This window comes from Sus scrofa, chromosome 1 (genome assembly GCF_000003025.6).
Source record: "Sus scrofa isolate TJ Tabasco breed Duroc chromosome 1, Sscrofa11.1, whole genome shotgun sequence".
In the NCBI taxonomy this organism is placed as follows: Eukaryota; Metazoa; Chordata; class Mammalia; order Artiodactyla; family Suidae; genus Sus; species Sus scrofa.
The window spans coordinates 108,362,307-108,387,902 of NC_010443.5; the positions used below are offsets into that span (position 1 = coordinate 108,362,307).

Sequence of the window (25,596 nt, forward strand, 5' to 3'; positions counted from 1 at the left end):
AAAAAAAAAAAAAAAAAAAAAAAAAAAGAATTGGAGCAATATTAGTTACTCAGCCTTTTATGTCCTCTCAAAGCATATTTTTAAACAATATCTTTTCTATGTTTGTTAATAACAGTAGAAGTGATGCATGGGCAAAGTAATTAAAACTAAAACAATTTAAGAATCATATTTTTCCTATAATGGATTGCTGATTTAGAAATATGTATTTTCCCAAGCAATTTTCTGTATAGTAAGGTTCCAGATGAGCAAAGCTCTGGTTTACTGTGGTAAAGGAGAAAATTTTTGAGTAATCCAGATATTTTTTTCCTTATCTTCTTGAGAACTAAGCAAAAATCTTATGTTTTTCAGGTTGCCATGGCTCTGTAGAAAAGAGTTCCTCTGGGAGAATAACATTAGGTGAGCAGGCAGCTGCCTTAGCAAACCCTCATGACCGGGTGGTGGCTTTAAGGAGGGTGACTGCTGCTGCTCAGGTTCTTCTGGCCAGAACCATGGTCATGAGAGCTCTCTCTCTTCTCTCAGTCAGGTAAGTGTTATTCTGTGTCATATGATGCTAAGTTAGTTTCTAGCATACATTAGACAGGAATCTGGTCTTGTTTGGTAGGATAATATACAAGTTTTAGAAACTTGAGTATGTACTGTTGAGTGAAAGAAATTAGACATCGTCAATCAGTCATTGAGTTAATGCTTGACTCTTTTTAGGTAGAAAATGTTGCTGTTATAGTAGCTGAGTAAACTGCAAACATTTTTATTTTATTATCTGAAATGAGAAACTAAGGCTCTTGATCCATTTGGTGTAGGGTAAAAATAAAAAGTCAAGTGAGTTTTTCTGCAGAGTTTACCAACTGTATAACTAAAGCAGCCTGCATACTCCTTCATGGAGCCTCTTGCTATGTGTATACTATGGAGTGTATTGTGAGAAGAGGAAAGTGAGCCACATATACCTAAAAGACATCCATTTAAGAAATGATTAAATAGGGGTATTTAACAGTAAATCAGTGAAGAGAGAAGGACCCTGAAAGAAAAATTCAAAATAAAATTTAAATAAGACTGTATGATGTTGGCTCAAAAACAGATAGTTTGGACCATGGAGGAGAACAAAGTTCAGAAACTAACTCACATATGTAGATAAACACTTGATTTATGGTTTGTTTTATAACAGTGCTTTAGATTCATTGCAGAGCAATGAGGAAAAGAAGGAATTTTCAGTAACTTGGGCTTGGTCAGATGGCTTATTCACTTAGGGAAAAAAATGAGTCTTGGCTCCAGCCTCACACTATATCTAAAACAAGTATTTTCAAGTGCCTCTTTAATTCTAAATGTGAAATGTAAATCAATAAAGTTTTTGCAGAGTAGCAGAGGAAGAATTTATTCTTGATCTTAGAACAGCCAGAGATTTCCTAAGTCTCAAAAGGCATTCACTTTAAGGGAAAAGATGGACACATTGAACTGTATTTAAAAAAACCTTTGTGCAGCAAAAGTCATTTAGAAAGTAAAAAGAAAAAGCCACTGAATGGGAGATGATCTTAGCAGTGCATATAATCAATAACAGAATATTTTAAAAATTGTTTGAAACCAATAAAAAAGACAATCCCAAAGAAAAATGGGCAAAATACAAAATTATATAAAAGAAGATCTTGAAATGGCCAGTAAACATGAATAATGATTGAACTTTATGGATAAATGAATCATGTTAAGTTTCATTTATATAGGCATATCTTTATTGTACTTTGCTTTATTGTGCCTCACAGATCATTGCTTTTTTTTTGTTTTTTTTTAACAAATTGAAGGTTTGTTAAAGGTGACCTTGTTTTGAGCAGGACTGTTGGTATAATTTGTCTAGTGTTTGTTCACTTCATGTCTCTATGTCACATTTTGGTAATTCTTGCAGTATTTCAAACTTGTTTATTATTATTATATTTGTTATGGTGATCTGTGACAGTGATTTTTAGGGTTACTATTGCAGAAAGATTACTGAAGGCTCAGATAATGGTTAGCTTTTATTAGCATTAAAGTATTTTTAAATTAAGGTATACTATTGCACACTCAGCAGACTACAGGATAGTGTAAACATGACTTTTATATGTACTGGGAAAGCAAAAAAATTTGTGTGACTTGGTGTACTGCAATATTTGTTTTATTGTGGTAGTTTGGAATTGAACCCTCAGCATCTCCACAATATCTTTGTATCAGTGAAAAAGAATAATTGCTGCTGTAATGCAACAACATGAATGAGTCTTTTAAGCATAATATTAAACAAAAGAGCCTGCCCAGACAGAGAATACACACTTTATTATTCTATTTATATAAAGTTCAAAACCCGACAAAACTGGTTTATGGACTTAGAAGTCAGGCTAGTGGTTACTTCTGAGGGCCAAGAGATTGAGAAGGGCCCAAGCAGACTTCTGGAGTGTTGGTAATGTTCTTTTCTTGTCACATAGGTGTGTTCAGTTTGTGAAAGTTTATGATTAGTGAACATTCTTGTTATGTTATACGTTGGTAATTTAGATATGCTTCAAGTGTATGTTAGTACTTAATAAAATCAAAAGAGCTATGAGAGTTCCTTGTTGGCCTAATGGGTTAAGGATCTGGTGTTATCACTGCTATGGCTTGGGTCACTGCTGTGGCACAGGTTTGATCCCTGGCCTTAGAACTGCATGCCAAAAATAAAAATAAAGAGGTGTTAATAACAGTTTCCAGCTTATATAATATTTTTGGACATCTTTTAGGACACATATGACTAGTGATAGTGCAACTTGCCTTATATTTTGGTTGTTGGTACTAGGGATGAAATGTGGGGACACCAGTGACCCCTTAAGTCTATTTTCTTTACGCATTTAAAATGTTTTCCTTTCCCATCAGTGGTTCCAGTTGTAGCCTGGCTGCTGGTCTTGAATCTCTGGGGCTTACAGATATCCGAACGCTGGTTCGATTAATGTGCTTGGCTGCAGCAGGGAGAGCGGGCCTCTCCACCAGCCCTTCTGCTATGGCAAGTGCTTCAGAACGCTCACGAGGTGGGCACAGCAAGGCCAACAAGCCCATTTCTTGCCTGGCTTATCTGAGCACAGCAGTGGGATGTCTTGCATCAAATACTCCTAGTGCTGCAAAACTTCTGGTGCAGTTGTGTACACAGGTGGGATAGTTTTCAGTGCTTTTCTTGTTACATTGCTTATTTCTAGTTGATTCTTAAAGAATCTTCTGAGGTAAAAGTCTTTTTGTTCCATAATTATATGTTTGTTCTGATTGTCTTTTCAGAACTTGATTTCTGCTGCAACAGGTGTAAATTTGACCACAGTTGATGATCCAATTCAGCGAAAGTTTCTACCCGGCTTTCTCCGAGGAATTGCTGAAGAGAATAAGCTTGTAACTTCTCCAAATTTTGTTGTAACTCAGGCCCTTGTGGCATTACTAGCAGATAAAGGGGCCAAACTGAGACCTAATTACGAAAAGTCAGAAGTTGAAAAGAAAGGTAAGTTTCATACAGTTTAAATATACAGTCTTCTAGTCAATTTGATGTGTGTTTTAAAAAGATGTTTTTGTATGGTTTTATGTGATGATCACATAACATCATGTATACTTCTTAAGTTAGATCGTAAAAGATGTGCATGGATACTTTTTCATTGTGCATGAAAATAAGTATTAGTAAATGTACCAAATTGGTCTTGGTTTGATTAGACTATTTTATTAGATTATGGTTTGTGTCACCATAGATAGTAATCCTGGTAAGTTTCCATAATATAATTTATATAAAATAGTGCTATTTTTCTCTTTGTCTTAAGATGATAATGCCTTGAAGGGTTTACTTAAACACTACTGTTTACCCTTGGTTTCACCAGGACCATTTGGCCCAGAGAGATGGGCTTTTAGATATATCAATGCAGTCTCTTGAGTGACTATTAAGACTACTTTTGAGCAGCTGAAGCCAAACTGTTGTTTTTTAGGGCATGCGCCCTTTGCCCTGGCCTTAAAATGATTTCTGCTCCATTCTCAGTCTATGTATCCTTAGAGCAAAGACTATTGATTGATGTATGTAAATGTAATTTTGCTGTGAATCAGATATATTGTAGAATCTGATGTGAGATAAATGCTTTATACCTTGTATGCATATCTTAGTGAAATAATTGCTTGAAAAAATAATAATTCTTAAAAGATGGTTAACCCATTTTTGTTTGTTCACCACCACCAGCTCTTACCTGGGCATCATTTCATTGTTTTGTTTAAGCAGGTTTAACTGCCCAATTGTATGCCCATCCTTCCTATGATCCTTCTGCTGTAGGCCCTCTGGAGCTGGCTAATGCCCTGGCAGCCTGCTGCCTCTCCTCGAGGCTATCCTCACAGCATAGGCAATGGGCTGCTCAACAGCTTGTGCGCACTCTTGCTGCACATGACCGCGACAACCAAACCACTCCACAAACACTTGCTGATATGGGAGGAGATCTCAGAAAATGCTCCTTTATCAAGCTGGAGGCTCATCAGAACAGAGTATGTATTTTGAGCCCCAAGTGTGTTAATTACCTTATGTAAGATAAAATAATTTCTGCCTTTCTCAAAGAGCTTCAAGTTTAGATCTTGAGGAGTGCCTCTCTCTCTTTCTCTCTTTCTCACACACACACACACACACACACAATTATCAATATTTGTCTGGTAGTACCAACTTTCCTTTCTCTATGTGTATATGTTAATGTATGACATAATATTATACAAATGGAAAAAATCAGCTGGGAGATGAGAAGAAAACCAGAGGGCTGGCCTCACAAGAGATGAAGGCTTTTATATGCAAGAGGAAAAGAAATTGGCCTCACTGTTTTAATGTAACCCACTGGGCCCTGAGCAGTGACAATGGCAGTTTAAGAAATGAAGACTGACCCCTCTTTAACCAATCTTAAAATTATTTCTTAGTCTGTGTTATTTGTTTTTTAGAACATATTAAAGTATATCTATTTTATTGACTTAAATAAACTTTTTAAATTAAATAGAATGTTTAGGAAAGATTCTAACAGGTCTAAGGTAACTCAGATGAGTTTATGCATACTACTTTAAAGCTATTCTTCAAATAGGTATATTTTACAACCCAGTTAGAAAATGAGACTATGCATGTTGTGTCATAACATGGATCATTTTCTTTTACAATTTCATGGTAGACTATTTAATTTTTTTCTTTACTTTTTTTTTTTTTTTTTTTGCTTTTTTAGGGCTGCGCCTGTGGCATATGGAAGTTCCCAGGCTACGGCTCTAATCGGAGCTACAGCTGCCAGCCTATGCCACAGCCTCAGCAGTGCTGGATCCAAGCCTCGTCTGTGACCTACTCCACAGCTCACAGCAATGCCGGATCCTTAACCCACTGAATGAGGCCACGGATCAAACCCGCAACCTTATGGTTCCTAGTTGGATTCATTTCCACTGTGCCATGTTGGGAACTCCCGACTCTTAAAAAATTTAGTTGAACTCTTTCAGATGATAGAATCATTTGAATTAAAACTTTCTCAAATATTGCTGGACTTTTAATGTTTTCTAGGTAATGACTTGTGTTTGGTGTAATAAAAAAGGACTCTTGGCCACAAGTGGCAATGATGGCACTATCCGGGTGTGGAATGTCACCAAGAAGCAGTATTCGCTGCAACAGACCTGTGTGTTCAACAGATTGTGAGTGCTCTATTGGGTGACATTTAAAATAAGAGAATTCTACACATGTTATACCTTGGTTGTGTTAATATAATCAAACTGTCGCTATATTTTGTACAGTTTTTCTTTTAGAACAGTTACCAGTGTGTTAGTAATTTAGAAAATAAAAATATTAAATATCAGTATCTGGACTTACTCAGAATTAAATCAAGGACTACCATGCTAACATTATAAATGCTTAATTCTACAGAACAGTTGGCTAATTTTCCATCATCCTTCAAGGATTATTTAGGAACTAAGAACAGATTTCATCTGTAGCAGTATGTGGCATCTTTTATATTTTAATAGCTAGCTATAGGTATTTTCTGAGAACTTCCCTAGCAGTTAGGCAAACAGAAGTCAGTGTGATCTGAATAATAATCATATTACAACCCCTACAGAATCAGAATATCTCTTGACAAGTTATATACTACATTAATAGATGAATTGTCTAAGTACTACTCTTTTGTAATTCTACATTTTTACATTATGACAAACACTGGCAGTTTTATGTTTGTCAATAATGCTAGCCAGACTTTGGAAATGTAAGAATCAGCCATTATGTACTCTAGTCTCTATGAGACCCTTACTTTAAGGTTTGGGATTTAGTTTACTTTTGGATGATGGAGATTAGAATTCCATACATCTTTGTTGTATTCTAGGGAAGGTGATGCTGAGGAAAGCCTGGGATCACCTAGTGATCCAAGTTTCTCACCTGTTTCCTGGAGTATCAGTGGCAAATACCTAGCTGGGGCTTTGGAAAAGATGGTGAATATCTGGCAAGTTAATGGTGAGAGTCACATAAATACTAGTAAACTACTGAAGGTACTTTTTAAAAATAAAAGCCTTTCTCTTAGCCTTCTAAGTCCAAACATTGGCTTCCTTCACCTTGAATCTTACAATCTCAACTGAAAAGCTATGCATAATATGGTTTAGATTAAAGAGGAATTGTTCATTTCCTGACTTTTCTTTCGAGGAGTTTCAGTTAATCTAGTTGTTTTAAACTAAAAATTCTTTCCATTTACCACTAAGTGATCAGGTAGGATTTGAAGAGAAGTAGCAGTCACTGCATTTTCAGCTATGTATGCTTTTGAATTACTTGAAATATTTCTATTAATTTTATCTGTTTAACAGGTACAAACTCTTGTCAGTTTTTAAGAATATCTCTCTGGAAAGTAAAAATCATCATTATAATCTTGGGCTTACCAATGTTTTTGTTTGCTTTTGCTTATTTAAGAAATAGCTCTTCTATTTCATATATTTGAAGGAATAGCTAGCCTTTAAGTATAGGTAAACTTTGTATGTTAATTTGATTTTCAGTAATTATTAGGAAAGGACTTAAGTGTTTGACATCTGTACACTGATTATTTTCCTTTATTCTTTCTTCCATGAAGCTATCATTTTATCCTATTAATAGTTATAGAAAAGCTACTAATTTGATACTCATAAGTAGTATGTAAATGAAGGATCCTACTTTGCATTCTTATTTACTAGTAGGCTATTCTGAAGTTGGGGACTGCTTTGAGTGTATTAAATTAAATAGTTACTTATTTTTGTTCATGTTACTGTTTTTAAGAATTAAGTGACAACTAGTTAACATTTTCTCTGTCTTTAGGAGGAAAAGGGTTAGTAGATATTCAGCCTCATTGGGTATCTGCCCTGGCTTGGCCAGAAGAAGGTCCATCTACAGCCTGGTCAGGAGAGTCTCCAGAATTATTATTGGTAGGACGGATGGATGGATCACTAGGACTAATTGAAGTTGTTGATGTATCCACCATGCACCGTCGAGAATTGGAACATTGCTATAGAAAGGATGGTAAATGACTGGATTTGTGTCTTGTTGAGAAAGTGTTGGTTTACTTTTTTGGCACATGTTATGTAAATATTGCTTTTGTGGTTTTGTTTTCTAAATTGTCCAGTGGTATTGCATTTTAATTAGTTATTAAGTTGAAAGATATTTCTCTGTCAACCTTTACCACACATCACTGCCAAAATGAGATCTAATAGTATTGTAGTAGTCATTTATCCTTTGTATAAGTGTCTGAACACTTATAGTGGGCCCCAAGTCTCCTTAGCAAATTAGAAGTGTCCAAGTAGAGAAAGTATAACAATCATTGGTGGAGATGAAATCATTAACAAATGAGTGAAATTGAGGAAATAGAGGAAGGAGGAGAAAGAGAGGGAAGTTTCTGATCTGAGAAGTCGTAATAGGAAACCTACTTTCACTTATTTTTCACTGTGTTCCCTTTGGATGGCTAGGCATCAGACTAGTTTTTATTAGATGCTTTAGGGAGGTTGGCTGTCTCAAAGATCCCATTCCCAGCTTATATGGTACTCTTTTAACAGAATAGAACAGGTTTTTGTTTCTTAAGAATTTTAAATAGATAAGCACCTTCATAGGGTTCAAAAAATTTAAAGTTTAAAAAGGTATACAGTAAAATGTCTTTCTCACATGTACTCAGCTTCCAGGTCCCCATTCTTATCCTACAGATACTATTTTTTTTTTAATTTCTTTTATGGCCTTCCAGTGTTATGTCTAATTAAAAAGCAAATATAAATATAGATTGTTAGAACATGATATGTTTGATAGATATCAAAACACACTGAGTAGGCAATATTAAGCAAAAGAAGGGACAGGTAATTTTTTTCTATGACTTGGGTTGTTTCACTTCTCTGTTGTAAGGTAGATTCTGGTACAAAGGAAAGAAGTTTATACAGTGACTTAAAATCAGCAAGGGAATTCAATTTTTGTCTCTCTTTTTCAATTACTACCTGAAAAGAATGAAAGATTAAAAATGCGATAGTCTTTGTCACTTACACATAATACTTTTAAAGTGGGTTACATGTAATTCCTGCAATAAGCCTACATTTGGTCAGATGCATTAAAGAGATATTTGGAACCTTAATTGCAGTAGTTGTAGTGGTATATATTTATTGCAAAGTCTGTCTTTTAAGTTAGACAATGACAAATAAATCCCTCTTTTCTTTTTTTGAAACTTTTCTTGTTTTTACCATGTTAGTGTCTATAACTTGCATTGCTTGGTTCAGTGAAGATAGACCATTTGCAGTGGGATATTTTGATGGAAAATTGTTACTGGGAACAAAGGAACCACTTGAGAAAGGAGGCATTGTTCTAATTGATGCACATAAGGTAAAGCATCTTTATCAGATGGTTACTTTTTATTGTTTTATACTGTAGTATTACTTGATACTAGTATTTGAAAATATTTTTACACCAGTCACATGATTTAATATTCTGTTGTTATGCAAAGTCTTTGGACCATGTATATAAATGGAAGAGTCTATGTAAGAAACACACTGAGCTAAGAAAGGAGTAAAACCAAAACAGTGAAATAAGAACACCCGTGGAACAACCCCTATCAAAATACCTCCTACTAATGCTAGAAATTCCATCTATGAATAATGATTCCTTTATTTTTTTCTTTCAATACTGGTGCATTTTTATTAATTTTATTACATTTATAGGTGTACAATAATCATCACAGCCAAATTTTACAGTATTTCCATCCCAAACCCCCAGTGCATTCCCCACCCCCCTACCTGTCTCATTTGGAAACCATAAGTTTTTCAAAGACTGTGAGTCAGTATCTGTTCTGCAAAGAAGTTCATTCTGTCCTCTTTTTAGATTCCACATGTAAGCATTTGATGTTGGTGTCTCGTTGTCTGACTGACTTTGCTTAGCATGATAATTTCTAGGTCCATCCATGTTACTGCACATGCCGTTATTTCTTCCCTTTTAATGGCTGAGTAATATTCCATTGTGTGTATGTACCACATCTTTATTCAGTCCTCTGTCAATGGACATTTAGGTTGCTTCCACAACTTGGCTATTGCATATAGTGTTGCAGTGAACATTGGAGTACATGTGTCTTTTCAAGTCTTGGTTTTCTCTGGATAGACACCCAGGAGTGGGATTGCTGAACCAAATGGTAGTTCTGTTTTTAGTTTTCTGAGGAATCTCCATACTGTTTTCCACAGTGGTTGCACCAGTGTACAATTCCACCAACAGTGTAATAGGGTTCCTTTTTCTCCATACCCTCTCCAGCACTTCTTGTTTGTAGAATTTTTGATGGTGGGCCATTCTGGCTGGTGTAAGGTAGTACCTCATAGTGGTTTTGATTTGCATTTTTCTAATAATGAGTGATGTTGAACATCTTGTCATGTGTTTTTTGGCCATCTGTCTGTCTTTTTTGGAGAATCGTCTGTTTAGATCTTCTGCCCATTTTTTGATGGGGTTGTTCATTTTTTTGGTATTCAGCAGTAGGGGGTATTTATAAATTTTGGAGATTAATTCTTTGTCAATTGATTCACTTGCACATAGTTTCTCCTATTCTGTGGATTGTCTTTTCATTTTGTTTAGGGTTTCCTTTGCTGTGCAGAAACTTTTCAGTTTAATTAGGTCCCATTTGTTTATTTTGTTTTCACTGTCATTACTCTAAGAGGTTGATCTGAGAAGATGTTGCTGTCATTTATGTTGGAGAGTGGCCTACATTTTCCTCTAAGAGTTTTATAGTGTTTGGTCTTATATCTAGGTCTTTAATCCATTTGGAGTTTATTTTTGTGTATGGTGTTAGGGAGTGTTCTAATTTCATTCTTTTACACGTGGCTGTCAAGTTTTCCCAGCACCACTTACTGAAGGGACTGTCTTTTCTCCATTGTATATTCTTGCCTCCTTTGTCGTAGATGAGTTGGCTGTAGGTGTGTGGGTGGAATTCTGGGCTTTCTATCCTGTTCCACTGGTCTGTATTTCTGGTTTTGTGCTACTAACATATGCTTTTGATGATTGTTGCTTTGTAGTATAGTCTGAAGTCTGGGAGCCTGATTCCTCCAGCTCCGTTTTTCTTTTTCAGGATGTCTTTGGCTATTCTGGGTCTTTTGTGCTTCCAAACAAACTTTAAAATATTTTGTTCAAGTTCTATGAAAAATGTCCTTGGTAATTTGATAGGGATTGCATTGAGTCTGTAGATTGCCTTGGGTAGTATAGTCATTTTGATAATATTGACTCTTCCCATTCAAGAGCATGGTATGTCTTTCCATCTGTTTGTGTCATCTTCAGTTTCCTTCATCACTGTCTTATAGTTTTCAGAGTACAGTTCTTTTGTCTCTTTGGGGCAGGTTTATTTCTAAGTATTTTATTCTTTTTGATGCGATGGTAAATGGGATTGTTCCCCTAATTTCTCTTTCTGATCTTTCATTGTTAGTATATAGAAATGCAGTCAATTTCTGTGTATTAATTTTGTATCCTGTGACTGCCAAATTCATGGATAAGCTCTAACAGTTTTCTGGTAGAGTCTTTAGGATTCTGTAGGTATAGTGTCATGTTATCTGCAAACGTGATAGTTTTACTTCTTCCTTTCCAATTGGGATTCCTTTTATTTCTTTTACCTCTCTGATTGCTGTGGGTAGGACTTCCAAAACCATGTTGAATATTAGTGGCGAGAGCGGACATCCTTGTCTTGTTTCTGATCTCAGTGGGAATTCTTTCAGCTTTTCACCATTGAGAAGGATGTTAGCTGTGGGTTTGTCATATATGGCCTTTATTATGTTGAGGTAGGTTCCTTCTATGCCCAAACACAGGTTGCCAGTTCAGATATTTATAGGTCCATCTAAGCAAGTAACATAAATTCATGAAGCCAGGAGTTGAAAGGTATGAAGGAGGGTAAAAAAAATTTAGAAGAACCCAATAGTGACAACCATGTAAATATAAAACATGTTCCAGATTCTCATAGTATTTGCTATTTTGGTATAATAGGTGCTTTTTTTTTTTTAAGTTCCTTCCTTTTGGCTCAGGAATAATGAATTATGGCTCAGCAGTAATGAACCCCACTAGGATCCAAGAGGATGTGGGTTTGATCCCTGGCTCTGCTCAGTGGGTTAAGGATCCAGTGTTGCCATGGCTATGGGTGTAGGCTGGCAGTTGCAGCTCTGATTTGACCCCTCACCTGGGAACTTCCACATGCCACAGGTGTAGCCCTAAAAAGAAAAAAATAGTTCTCTTCATTTTAATATTTTATTAATTACTTGTCAATAAAATAATTTTTAAAATGCTAATGAAAGATAATGTATCCCTTTTGAATCAGAATTTTATAACTCATTCATCTGATATTTATTGAGCTTTGACCACAGCAAATATATATATAATGCAAACTGTATTAAAGGGTGAGTTGGTCCAGTGATTGTTAATGATATGGCAGTATCTTATTTACATAAAATGTTGAGTTCAAAGTAATTCCGTAATAGAAGTATAGGTAATAGGTTGAGTGTAAAGTATTTGTGAAGGAAACATTACTAGGATTTTTTTTTCCCTTTACCATTTTAAGGATACTCTTACTAGTATGAAATGGGACCCAACAGGTCATATTCTCATGACATGTGCCAAAGAAGAAAATGTGAAGCTCTGGGGGCCTATTTCAGGATGCTGGCGCTGTCTACATTCACTCTGCCATCCATCTATTGTAAACGGCATTGCTTGGTGCAGCCTTCCGGGGAAAGGATCCAAGTTGCATTTACTGATGGCTACGTACGTTGTAAATTTGTGTGTGTGTCCTAACTTTTAACTTAGTATAGATTGTGAGGTTCCCATTGTAGTGCAGTGGAAATGAATCCGACTAGTAAGCATGAGGTTGTGGGTTTGATCTCTGGCCTCTCTCAGTGGGTTAAGGATCCTGTGTTGCCGTGAGCTGTGGCGTAGGTTGCAGACGTGGATCAGATCCTGCGTTGCTGTGGCTGTGGTGTAGACCGGCAGCTGTAGCTCCAATTGGACCCCTATCCTGTGAACCTCCATGTGCTGCAGGTTTGGCCCTAACAAACAAAAAATAAAATAAAATAGTATTGATTGTTACTTGCATTAAGTATGTCTTCTGGATAATCTTAAACAGTTTATTGTCAGTTATTGTTCTTGTAATGTGTAATACCATAAGATCACCTTGGAGAAATAAAGAGCAATATTCCAGTATGAAACTTTGGATAAGTAATCTCAAAATAGGTAGTCTCTTTATCTGCATGTGATATTGTTAGAATATAGGTCCTATTTGTATTCCTTGTGAAAGATTATAGCATACCTACTACAAATAAATTTTTAAAATAGTATTGTAGTAATTTCTATCGGGTCTTAATTGGTGCTGTTTGAAAATATTTTTACTTATGTGTATTGAAATTTTTTGGTTTTATCTGACCATATTTTTTAAGTGGCTGTCAGAGTGGCTTAGTATGTGTTTGGCGTATTCCACAAGATACCACACAGACTAGTGTGACTAGTTCAGAAGGATGGTGGGACCAGGAATCAAACTGCCAGGTAAATGTTCTGGTGTTTTTTAAGACCTTATTTGAAACCACATTATGTTATCAAGTGATCCTCCCTTGTTTACTAAGATACTCACTACTTAGGATCTCAAACACCCCAAGTGCCATTAGAGAAATGTGAATAATTGTCATACTCTGTGTGCTGAGTTATTTTTTATAAGTCATAGATACCATAATTGCTTGGTAAGGTGAGATATTCAGTAAACATTGACGGTGATCATTTATGGTATATAATCAGCACTACTGATAGGTGAGTCCTAAATTAAAGTCTTTGATTACAGTGAAGTATGAACATAATGGGAGCACTCCTATCCAAGGTATCTACTAGTGATAACAGAATTCTGCTTATGTAGAATGATTCCTTTACCTTAAGCAGATGTTAAAAATTGGAGTTGCTGTTGTGGCTCAGCAGGTTAAGAACCCAACTCGTATCCATGAGGATGTGGGTTCGATCTGTGGCCTCACTCAAAGGGTTAAGGATCCAGCATTGCCACGAGCTGCAGCGCAGGTCACAGATGTGGCTCGGATCAGGTGTTGCTGTGGCCATCACGTAGGTCGGCAGCTGCAGCTCCAATTCCACCCCTAGCGCAGAAACTTCCATATGCCACAGGTGTGGCCCTAAATAGAAAAAAAAAAAAATTATGGTAGATGCTCACAGAACCATCTAGGTAAGTAACATAAATTCGCAAAGCTGGGAGTTGGAAGGTGTGTAGAAGATAACACACACACACACCCAGGAGTACATATGCTTCATATAAAAAGTACAGCTGCCACAGAGCTGATTGCCACTCTCCAGAGATGAGAGTCTGTAGTTACCAGACTGTCTTAATTTTTTTTTGATAGATGCTGAAAATTCAGTGTTTTAAGTAAAATCTCCCAATATTAAACATTGGCATCTGACTTGAAATTCTGTAAAACACTGAATGGCCAGTTAAATTGCATCCCAGAGTTACTAGTTTGCAGCCTCTGTTGCTTTCTTTTTTGTTCATGATACAGATACTCCTGGAAGAAATATACTATGTCATTTTTGGGTAGATAAGTATATCTGATGTTATACTCTATCACAACCAGAAGGAAGAGGGAACTTAAAATCAGGGAGAAATGGATGAGAAGGGAGGAGGAGATAGCTCACTAACGGGAGGAAACTATCATAGAAGCAGAGGTCAGAATATTAAAAATAAATCTGGTTTGCTCTGTATGCCAAAGAATAGCCTACGGACAGACCTTACCTATCTCACTCCTAAAACCTGCAAAGTAAACATGAAATTCAATACCATGTGACATACAGAACCATAAACCAACAGATAGCAGAGGAGCTTGTTTGTAAAGAGCCAGCATGTGCAATTTACAAAAAATTACAATTTACAAAAAAAAGAGGCTAAAAATGGAAATTGCATAAAGGGAAATTTAAAAATTAGAACACTCATTCAAAAGTAGAAGTTGCTCTGTAAATCAACTATAGTGGAAAAAATAAAAATCATAAAAAAGTAGAAGTTGGAATTTTCTTTTCTCTAAGGGATAATTGGAACTTAGAAATGTTGTCATTTCTACCAGTTTAAAGAGTAGGAAATCAGCTCAGAAGTGATTAAAAAAAGATGGAAAAGCATCAGCAAAGGAGAACCAAGTTGATATTTTATTATTTTCTCTTTCAGGCTAGCCCTTATGAGAGATTTATCCTTCCCTACACGCCCAATTTTATACTGAAATATACCTAAGAATGAATTTTAAATCTTGAATCTATAAGTTGTTTTAATTTCAACATTTGTTAAAAATAAAAATGAATTGCAGGGTGCACATAGGAAATCAGTTGGAGCCAAGTGTGTTTATCAGTTGCGAGGACACATCACTCCTGTCCGGACCGTTGCCTTTAGTTCTGATGGGTTGGCCCTGGTGTCTGGTGGACTAGGTGGCCTCATGAACATTTGGTCTTTAAGGGTAAGAGTATAGATGTCATTTTTAACTTAAGAAATGTTTTTACATTAACCTATATATGATAAAAGTTAACCCTAGGAATATTTTGTGTAATAATACCTTGAATATTGAAGAAACTCCTTTCAGAATTCTCTGCCCTTTAATTTTTCTTAGTGGTGTATTTTTAAAGTCATTTAGAAAAGGCCCTAGAAACTTGGATAGTAGTATGAAGTTAGGCATTGCCAAATTTAGTTAAAGCGTAGGTTTTAGAATAGGTTTTTGTGAGTGTGAATGATAAATTTAAAATGTAAATAATGACTAGCTAAGTAGTGTTTATTGATAAATACATCTCATTTTAGGATGGCTCTGTCTTGCAAACTGTTGTGATTGGCTCCGGAGCTATTCAGACGACAGTATGGATTCCAGATGTTGGGGTAGCTGCTTGCTCAAATAGATCAAAGGTAATTTCGTAATGTTATCAAATTGTAAGCCTATAAGTTATCTTAGAAATCATAGACCACTTTACAGAGGAAAAAACTGGTATCCACAGGGATTTTTACTTGCTCAAGATAATGCAACTACTTAGTGGTGGAAGGAAAACTAGAGTCTAGTACTCTCCTGTAGCCTAAACTTTAGGGAAAATGCTTAATTATTGAGTGAATTTCCACCGGAAGTTATAAAGATGATTTTTCACTTTCTCCCATGATTTTTGAGATAGCACTCAACTGTCTCAAAAGAATCTTCCCTGAAAAGAAGGACCAACCCAAAGACACTTAACTCAAGTATACAAAATGTATCTAGGCTTTCAAATTTAATATTCTAGTAAAAAATACTAGTCCTCTACCCTGAAATAATTTTGTGATATGATTATCCCTAACAGTATTGCTTTTCATACTCTTAATGAACAGCGCCCCTGTGCTGCTTTGGTTTACATTTTATGCAGTTAGTTGATATTAAAATAGAGCTGTAAACTTGCATGAATAGTCCTTAGAAGTAAAATATGGAATTAGACCCTAGGCAGTAGTAGCCTGCGGAGAATAAACCATAGATCCACAGAGCAGTACTGCATCTTTTGTAGATATGTGTGTCCCTCTGCAGGCAGAATACCACTTCCTCTAGTACCCTTGTGGTCATGACAGACTTTTGAAATGTACTAGATAGCTTGTCCTACAACTGCTATGAAATAGCGAGTAATCAATGTCTGTTTAAGAGGAATCACCTCATCCAGGGTAGTTCGTTAATTTTATAGTTATTTCTCATTTGCTTGTTTTTACCTTGGACAAAATCTATGATGTTTTGAAGTTCATAGGCATTAAAAGTATAGCATAAAATGGTCAAAAAGAAGTGTTTAATGCAGACCCTAGAAGGAATTTTTCATATATGAATGGCGATAAAGTTGTCTCTCTTTTATTTAAACAAATATATCATGTGGCATGGTTTATTTTCCATCAGGATGTTTTGGTTGTGAATTGTACAGCAGAATGGGCTGCAGCCAATCATGTTTTAGCAACTTGTAGGACAGCACTGAAACAACAAGGTGTTCTGGGATTAAACATGGCTCCCTGCATGAGAGCGTTTCTGGAGCGGCTACCCATGATGCTTCAGGAGCAGTATGCCTATGAAAAGGTAACTGACTATACTCGTGCCTGCAAATTTGCACATGACTGGTGGTTTGGAATTTGAATTAAAGTGTGGAATATATCCCTTAAGAGTATGAGGTCTTAGTAAAATAAATGAGGCTATTTGGGCAGAATCAAATGGAAGATAAGTCATGCCTAAAACCCTTGTTCAGTAATCCTATGCCTACTTTTACTTTATTTTAGTGGGAGGAAAAAATTTTAAATAACCCTCAAATTTGTATAGTGTTTCTATCATTCTTTTTCATATTATTTATTCTTTTTGAAACTTCTTTAAATCCCTGTACCTCAGAGTATATCATCTTTGCTTTTCTGATCCATGTATCTTTTTCGTGTGGTTTTGCCATCCCAAAATTGGGAGGGTGGGGTGGATATGGGTGTCAGACTGAATAGCCCGTCCATTTGTCAGGTGAATCCTTGTGGAAAGTTTAGTGAAAGTGCTAAGGATGAACCAAATTAAATACTAGAATGCAGAATTGTGGAATTTGGACTTACTGCCCGGGCCATGATCCTGTATAGCCTGTCTTCCAGCCCTCAGTAGTTAGAGTATGCTGTTCCTCTTTGGGGTCCCTCCCCCCCTTTTTTTGCCATGCTACATTAGTGTAATCAACTGTTACCACACCCAGTTAATTTCACTAATAACATTTGCCCAGGTTTTCTTTTCTGAGTTATTCAGTCTCTCATCTGGTACTTCTAGGGAGGACCTTGGAATAGAGCTGTCTTTGATGGCTACCTTTACTTTGGCAAAGAAGAAAATGTGAGCAGGACAGGTCTCCATGGTTCAGTTATCAGCTTTTTTTTTTTTTTTCCTTCTAAATTCAAGAAAAACTGTAATGAAAATATGCTAAATGCAATTTGGTATCCTGGGTTGAATCCTGGAGCAAAAAAGGAGCATTAGCGGGAAACTATGTAAAGTTCTGTGGTTTAGTTATTACCAGTGTTAATTTCTCAGTTTTGATGACTGCACCATGGTTGTATAAGATGTTAACATTAGAGCGGGTTGGGTGAAGGTTTACAGGAATTCTCTGTACAATCTCTGCAACTCTCTGTATATCTAAAATTATTTCAAAAAGCTTAAATAAAACAGTAAACAAAAAATATAGGCGTTCCCTGGTGGTGTAGGGGTTAAGGACTCTGCATTGTCACTGCTGTGGTTTGGTTTACTGCTATGGCTCAGGTTCAGTCCCTGACACAGAAATTTTCTCTTAGAAATGTGTGTGTGTATGTGTATGTCTACAGGCTTTCAGAATACAGTAGGCGAATTTATAAATATTTGGAAGGGGCTCTTCAGCGTAATATCCTTGCATTTTCCCTTAGCCTCATGTGGTTTGTGGTGACCAGCTTGTTCATAGCCCCTATATGCAATGTCTGGCTTCCCTTGCTGTGGGACTTCATCTGGATCAGCTGCTGTGTAACCCTCCAGTGCCACCACACCACCAGAACTGCCTTCCTGACCCTGCATCCTGGAATCCAAATGAGTGGGCCTGGTTAGAATGTTTCTCAACCACCATAAAAGCCGCTGAAGCCCTGACCAATGGAGCACAGTTTCCAGAATCTTTTAGTGTTCCCGATCTAGAGCCTGTTCCAGAGGATGAACTTGTATTCCTAATGGTAAGTGTAATATGAGCTACTATTATATGTAACTGAGATTGTGTACGGATGTCTAGCAAGTAGCAGACCCTCAATAACTGTTCACTAGCTTGAGTAGAGCAAGATGTACCCCCTATATAAACTTAAAATATTTTGCTTTCAGATAGTCACTTCAGTCTGATGGAACGCTTCTGTGGTGGCAGGGATTAGTTATGAGAATTGTGGAGCTTGTTTAAACTTGCTAATTTTCAATGACATAGTCCCATAGTCCCATATTTGTCCCATTTTATATCCATATATATATGTGTATATATATATACACATATATACTAAAAAGGCAATATATATGTGTGTGTACATATTTTAGCATCTTTTCTTGGTCATCTTGTTAGATTTATTCCACATATAGATTCTAATTTTGGAGCACTTCAGTCATGTTTACTTGAATATCTAAGAGCATTCTAGTTGTCATTTCTTTCTGATTGTGTTTGAGGGTGTCTAGATACAGAAACTGATGGAGATAAAATGCCTAGGTAGATAATTCAGGCCAGCACTTGATCTGACGGCCTCTTTACCTAGTAAATATTTATATAAACAAACATTTGAATGTATAAGGGTAGATACAGCATAAAGTAGACATGAATTGAGGAAAATTATCTAAATATAGAATATGTTAATTAGGAAACATCCTTCTGAGCCAGTTTACCTCAAATCTATAATTTTGTAGATTAGGAAACTGAAGCCTAGAAAGATGAAGCAACCAGCTGTACAGTGAGTTCATGGGAGCAGTGACTCCTGCACATGACCTTGCGCCAGTGGGTGCTCAGAAATGGTTAGCTTTGAATCACCAGTGTGTTAGTGATAGCGATAGTTGATAGTGAAGTATTTATAATAAAGAAATATTAACAATGCATAAAAATCAAGTTTGACATCATTGTAAACTCTTAATTTCTAAAAATATTACCAAATTCTTTTTTGGAAAGAAGACTTAATTGTTAATTAAGAACAGATAAATCTTTGGCAAAAAGATTTTCTCAAAAAATGGCCTGGGGAGAAGGGAGGACTGCATTGTGATCTTCACGTTGCTCGTAACTGACCATATGATCTTGGGCTTCTCCTTTCCTATTTAAAAAAATTAATTAGATAATTTTAAGTCCTCTTGAAAAAAAAAGATAAATCTTGATTAAGGAAAATTAATCCTGATGTTTGCCCTGTCTTGCAGGATAACAGTAAATGGATTAATGGCATGGATGAACAAATTATGTCTTGGGCAACTTCGAGACCTGAGGTCAGTAAGGGTGAAAATAACCGTATGGTGATTCTTAGTAAATCTTCTAATTCTAAATGCTTGTGTGTTTGTGCCCTGGTATTTCTCATAGAGACTGGCACATAGTTGCACCCAGTATATGCTTGTTTGAATGAATTAACAAGTCAAATTTTGACTTAATTGTGGTTTTCTAGGACTGGCACCTGGGAGGTAAATGTGATGTCTACCTGTGGGGTGCTGGCAGGCATGGACAGCTGGCAGAAGCTGGAAGAAATGTAATGGTACCTGCAGCAGCTCCCTCATTCTCACAAGCCCAACAGGTAGCTAACAGGGTAAAGAAATGGAGAAGAAACTTGGGAACTGACAGTTCTGATTCCCTTGCTGGGGATAAAGTTTTTCCATTCCATAGTCCCTTGTGAGGAAACCCCAAGGAAAGTCATGATATATAGTTTCCAAATAAAAGCACCCTATAGTTTTTAACAGACTCAAGTTTTGTTAATAAATTTTTAAGTTTTTCTTGTTTTCAAGTGTGAAAAGTTTAATATTACGATGCATTAGGCCTTCCCAGTACGTATTTATAGAAGGTATTCCTATTATTAATTCTCTCTTTGGGGCCATAAACTTACTTGGATCCTTAGCCAGACTTCATTGACATCCCTCCCCTCTTCCAGTAATTGTGGTACTATATTTCCAAACTCTCCTTGAGGCCACTGCTTTCTCTTCTGTTCTTCTCTGCCTCAGTAAGTCCCAGGATGCACTACTCTTTCTTGTGTATATCCCCTCCAGTTTCTCCTTCTTGCCAACCTCCAGCCTGTCTTTACTAATTTCCATCACCCTTTCCTTTTTCTTCCTTTGTAAGATTTTGTTGTTAATGTTATTATTTAAACTCTGCACAGTTGGCTGAAATCCCCGTAGATAACACATTTCTAAACTGTCATAAATTGTCAGATGAGCCTCATACATCTCTTGGTTAAATAAGAAGTTTTATAATTATTATTAAGGACCTGTAGCAACCATGTAGTTACTGTCATCCCTTCCCATTTAGTGAAAGGATAAAAGAATTGATAAAGGTATCCTAGGTATGTATGGAATCATTTTAAATGATTGAATGTTAAAGTTGTATAATAAAAAATAATGTGTTTATGTGTTTAACTATGTGTTCTTACACCAGGTCATATGTGGTCAGAATTGTACCTTTGTCATCCAGGCCAATGGCACAGTGTTGGCTTGTGGGGAAGGAAGTTATGGCAGATTAGGACAAGGAAATTCAGATGACCTTCATGTGCTGACAGTTATTTCAGCCTTACAAGGTAAAATTATCCTCAGTTAAAAGCTGATCAGAAACTGTGGTCTAACTAGGAATATTTGCTTATGTTAGAACTTAGCTCAAACTTTTGATCAGTAAAGCCATGTAGAGTTTTCACTTAGATTTAGATTATCATTTAGGCATGTATAACTTCAATTTCCATATTTCAAGCTATTTTATTTTTCAAGTTGTTTGTCATAGCAGTGCTAGAATTCAGTGATATAAATAGCTTTTTAACACATACTGAAGATTGTAAACAAATTCTTTAAAATTGAAGAACTGTAACTAGGCAACTATTAATAACAATAGTAATTGTTCATGTGTTTCATTAAAATTAAAAATTAATTTATACAGAAATGTGCATATGTAATAAAGACTTTAAAGGGCATCTTTGTCGGAGTTCTCTGTGACTTGAAGACAGAACACCTCTGGAGAAACCACTGCAGGAGGCCCTGGCTTGTTCCTTAAGTTAACTTTTACTGACTCTAAAGCCTACAAAGAGAGCAAATAGAGTATTTTTTAAGTAAAAGTGTACAGGTGACATGAGTTCAGAACGAATTCCTGAGTACCTCTAAGTTCTCTTCCTTGAGATCTAAGTGTGAGGAGCACAGCAGTGGGGATGGAATGGCTGGGTTCCTGTCTGGTTCAATTACATCCTGCTTCTGGGACCTTGCACAAGCTACCGTACGTCTTTGTGACACAGATTTCCCCAAATGGAAAAGTGGTGATGAGAATATCTGCCTGATAGGTTCTCTGTGAAACTAGAAAGGAGTGATCCATGTAAAACATTTTTAAGAGTGGCTAGAACATAATCCTGAATGACCATAACTGCTCCTATCACTCCACTCCTCTTCCTTGGCATCATCATCATTTTATGTGACTGCTCTCAACTTGCTAGGTTATAGATGCAAATCTGATTTAAAATTAAAGAAATTATTTTTGTTTCTGTAGTACTGTTTTGATAATTTTGGATTCTATGAGACTACCCTGTAGCAGCTACAAGTAAAGAAGGGACTTTTAATAGCCAATGACTTGTGCTGGGTTTCTGCTCTGTTCCAGGCTTTGTGGTGACCCAGCTGGTGACTTCCTGTGGTTCTGATGGGCACTCCATGGCCCTGACTGAAAGTGGTGAGGTCTTTAGCTGGGGAGATGGTGATTATGGCAAACTCGGCCATGGGAACAGCGACAGGCAGCGGCGGCCCAGGCAAATCGAGGCCTTACAAGGAGAAGAAGTGGTGCAGGTCAGGCAGGATATGGATAAGTTTATCTTTGAATGTAAATGTACTTAAAGTCAAGTTCTCAAATTTAGGCAGTGATAAACAGTAGTAAAAATATATTAAACCATCAAAAAGAGCCAGTGTTTTTTGGTTGTTCATATTCATTCTTGAATGTATCAGGAGTTTGAATGGGCTTTGGTGTTAGAATGGACTCTTTTTTTCCTGAGTCAACTGGTTGGCCCAGGCTAGGGTACTTTGGGTCTTTGAAAGAAACACAGTGGGATGTAGCTCCTGCCCCACAGTTCTTGATTCAGTGATAGATGGAAAGCTTTGCTTTCAACCTATCATTACTGTTATAAAGGTTAAGTTCATACACATTTTTCTGGAAAATCATTTGGTGATCTAAAGTAGTATTGGGAAGTTGCATAGCATCTTAGAGTTTACAAAGAATTTCCCCATTCATTAACTCATGTAGTCTAGGTCATCTCTACATAGCTGAAGGGTAGCAACAATTCTTCAAGGTCTGTTCTCTAGCTTGGTCTTCCTGAGGATGATGAGGTAGGTTAGACTTAAGGAGCAGGAAGTTGAACATACTGATCCTGAAGATCCGAGTTGTCAGTGAAGTTTATTTAAAGATTAGGAGTTCCCATTGTGGCTTAGTGGAAATGAATCTGGCTAGTATCCATGAGGATGCAGGTTCGATCCCGGGCCTCGCTTAGTGGGTTAAGGATCCAGGGTTGCCGTGAGCTGTTGGTGTCGATTGCAGACACGCAGCTCAGGGGTCTGGCGTTGCTGTAGCTGTGGCACAGGCCAGAGGCTATAGCTTCCATTCAACTCCTAGCCTGGGAATCTCCATATGCCGTAGTATGGCCCTAAAAAGACCAAAAAAAAAAAAAAAATTAAAGATTAACACCTTATTAATAAACAAAAATGGTTGACTTCTTTCTTTCTTAGTTTACCCTCTTGTTTAAATTTTTTTTCTTGTTCTGTTTGTAGATGTCTTGTGGCTTCAAACATTCAGCGGTGGTAACTTCAGATGGCAAACTCTTTACCTTTGGGAATGGTGACTACGGTCGTCTGGGTCTTGGAAATACCTCCAACAAAAAACTTCCAGAGAGAGTGACTGCACTAGAGGGATATCAGATTGGACAGGCATGGACTAAGTCAATAATATTTTCTATCTGATCATAGTTTCTTATTTCCTCTGTGTGCATTTAGACACTGTCCTTTCAGGAAGACCAGAATCACCAGTTTGTACCTTAACCTGCTGTATGTTTTGTTTTTGGCCTAATTGATAATTGATAAGCCATTGAAAGTCTTAACTTAGGATGTGAATACTTTAAAGTCCCCTTCATAATAAAACTTGATTTGAAACTTTAAACAGTACAGATTTTTCTAATTCCTATTCAGTTGCCTGGAAGTAGGTGGCTGCATAGAAGCATCATCGGTAGCTGCTGCTCTTAAGCAATAATTGTCCCTGTCCTATACACGATGAGACTGTCTCTTAACAAGGAGATGAGATATTTTTATCTCTTAATGTATCCTTCCTTAGACTGTCCCTGGTGTGAATGAGTATTTTTTAATCATATGTACTTTTTCCTATCTTTTGTGCTAAATCAGAGTTAGCCACTCTGAAGAATTTTACTTTAAAGAAAAAAGTTGAAGAATTTTACTTTAAAGAAAAAAGTTATTTGTTTGTGGAGTTAGGAATTTTTTCTTCATGACACATTTTGGTTAACATATGTAGAAGGCCCTAAAAAGTAAAAATTTTTGGAAACACAGACAGGTTTTTTACCGAAGTAGAGAAAAAGGATCCCAGAAATGGGTATGTGTTTTAGGAATTATAATTTGCCTTACTGACCACCGTGTTATTTCTCCAGGTGGCTTGTGGCTTAAACCATACTTTGGCAGTATCAGCAGATGGCTCCATGGTGTGGGCTTTTGGAGATGGCGACTATGGAAAACTAGGTTTAGGAAATTCCACTGCAAAATCTTCACCTCAGGTCAGTATTCTCTCATCCAGGGTTTCATAATTTTCTTCTATGGCAGTACCTGTTTTTAATTGAAAGTAATCCACCTTTAACATTTTTGGTTATTCACGACGAAGTTTAGAAACTTCTTTTGCTTATTCCTAAATTTCCAGCATTCTAGATCTTGATTTTTATTTTTTTAGTTTTTTTGGTTTTTAGGGCTGCACCCGAGGCATATGGAGGTTCCCAGGCTAGGGGTCAAATAGGAGCTATAGCTGCCAGCCTATGCCATAGCCACAGCAATGCCACGTCTGCAGCCTACACCACATCTCGCGGCAATGCCAGATCCTTAACCGGGATCATGAATACTAATCAGATTCGCTTTCTCTGGGCCACGACGGAAACTCCTAGATCTTGATTTTTAAATGAACCATTAATTACTAAACTGGATATAAAAGTTCTACAGGGACAAGCCTCTGTCTTTATCATTGGCTGTGTAGGACTATCTTTCACCTAAAGAGGAAATAAACATATCTCCAGCATGTCTTATGGAGGGAACCATTAACAAACTTTTGTAACTCTGCTTGTCGCTGCCATCTCAGCTTCTTATTACCAGTGAATTATACAGGTTTGCACCTTCTTTTAAAAAACAATAGGGAATTGCATGCATAAACAAATAATTTAGAGGCTTCTGTTCTCATTGTAGAAGGTTTCTTGGCTCTTCCAAAGACCTCCTGTGGCAATCCTTTTATGTGGATTTTTCAAACATATTTAAAAAGAAGCATGATTTGGAGTTCCCTGATGGCCTAGCAGGTTAAGGATCCAGTGTTGCCGCTTCTCTGGCATTGGTTTAATCCCTGGCCTGAGGATTTCTGCATGCTGCAGGCACTGCCAGAGGGGGAAAAAAAAAGTATCATTTACAAATATTCAGTTTATATTCAACTCCAGATTCATGGTCATATATAGTCTGTGACATCCTGATAGCTAGACTGGTGAATATTCAGCTAGGGATACAGAAAGCAAAAAAGCCCTGTCTGGAGCAACCCATGCTTTGAATGGTCTTAGAGTATTTTTTTAAAAAAGGCCATAGGATTCCCTTTGGTTTCTGTTGCCCAGAGGAATGTTTCCACTTCACATGAGATCCTGGGGATTTTAGTCAAACACCCCTGCCCCCTCTACAATACTCCCCTGCATTCAGGTAGTTTGCAGAGCAGTATGAGAGTATAACATTTAGGAATGTAGATTTGTCTGGAAATAGGTAGATGATTATTAGTATTTTTCTGGAAGATAATCTTTGAGTTTATACATGCCAGTGTTTTCCTTTGTAAATTATATGCCTTACACTTTTATTTTGCAGAAAGTCGATGTCCTTTGTGGAATCGGAATAAAAAAGGTTGCTTGTGGAACTCAGTTTTCTGTTGCATTGACTAAAGATGGTCATGTGTATACCTTTGGTCAAGGTGAGACATTTTCCAGGCATTCCGTTACTTGTTTTGTGCACACAGGTATTACAGAAACTTTTGCCCTCCAAAAGCACATTAAATTGAGTCATTTTTCATTCTGGGTGTTGATTGGCCACTATGACCTTCATTCACTAGCTTCTTTTCTGCTCCTTTTTCATGATATTTGTCATAAGGGCAAAATCTCCACCCCATTGATGTCCCCTCATTCCAGAGTCTTCATTATTGTCAGAAGAGTTCCTGGCAAAGCCCTTCCT

General features: G+C 36.8%; 1 protein-coding gene across 21 annotated transcripts in view; it reads left to right on the forward strand.

Moving 5' to 3' along the window:
* The window catches only part of HERC1 (HECT and RLD domain containing E3 ubiquitin protein ligase family member 1), a 197,978-nt gene that overhangs the window by 156,135 nt on the left and 16,247 nt on the right, over window positions 1-25,596 (forward strand). For 15 of the 21 annotated variants that reach the window (XM_021094060.1, XM_021094074.1, XM_021094069.1 and 12 more), the window contains 21 exons: window positions 349-523; window positions 2,860-3,130; window positions 3,253-3,466; window positions 4,223-4,479; window positions 5,513-5,640; window positions 6,321-6,448; window positions 7,274-7,474; window positions 8,679-8,809; window positions 12,000-12,199; window positions 12,868-12,973; window positions 14,770-14,916; window positions 15,252-15,353; window positions 16,345-16,518; window positions 17,847-18,140; window positions 19,342-19,407; window positions 19,581-19,706; window positions 20,558-20,696; window positions 21,752-21,933; window positions 22,906-23,061; window positions 23,790-23,912; window positions 25,237-25,339. In XM_021094060.1, the coding sequence (XP_020949719.1) occupies window positions 349-523; window positions 2,860-3,130; window positions 3,253-3,466; window positions 4,223-4,479; window positions 5,513-5,640; window positions 6,321-6,448; window positions 7,274-7,474; window positions 8,679-8,809; window positions 12,000-12,199; window positions 12,868-12,973; window positions 14,770-14,916; window positions 15,252-15,353; window positions 16,345-16,518; window positions 17,847-18,140; window positions 19,342-19,407; window positions 19,581-19,706; window positions 20,558-20,696; window positions 21,752-21,933; window positions 22,906-23,061; window positions 23,790-23,912; window positions 25,237-25,339 (3,423 nt within the window). The remainder of the gene's footprint in view (window positions 1-348; window positions 524-2,859; window positions 3,131-3,252; window positions 3,467-4,222; window positions 4,480-5,512; window positions 5,641-6,320; window positions 6,449-7,273; window positions 7,475-8,678; window positions 8,810-11,999; window positions 12,200-12,867; window positions 12,974-14,769; window positions 14,917-15,251; window positions 15,354-16,344; window positions 16,519-17,846; window positions 18,141-19,341; window positions 19,408-19,580; window positions 19,707-20,557; window positions 20,697-21,751; window positions 21,934-22,905; window positions 23,062-23,789; window positions 23,913-25,236; window positions 25,340-25,596) is intronic. The other 6 variants (XM_021093989.1, XM_021094000.1, XM_021094008.1 and 3 more) reach the window with 1 other exon arrangement.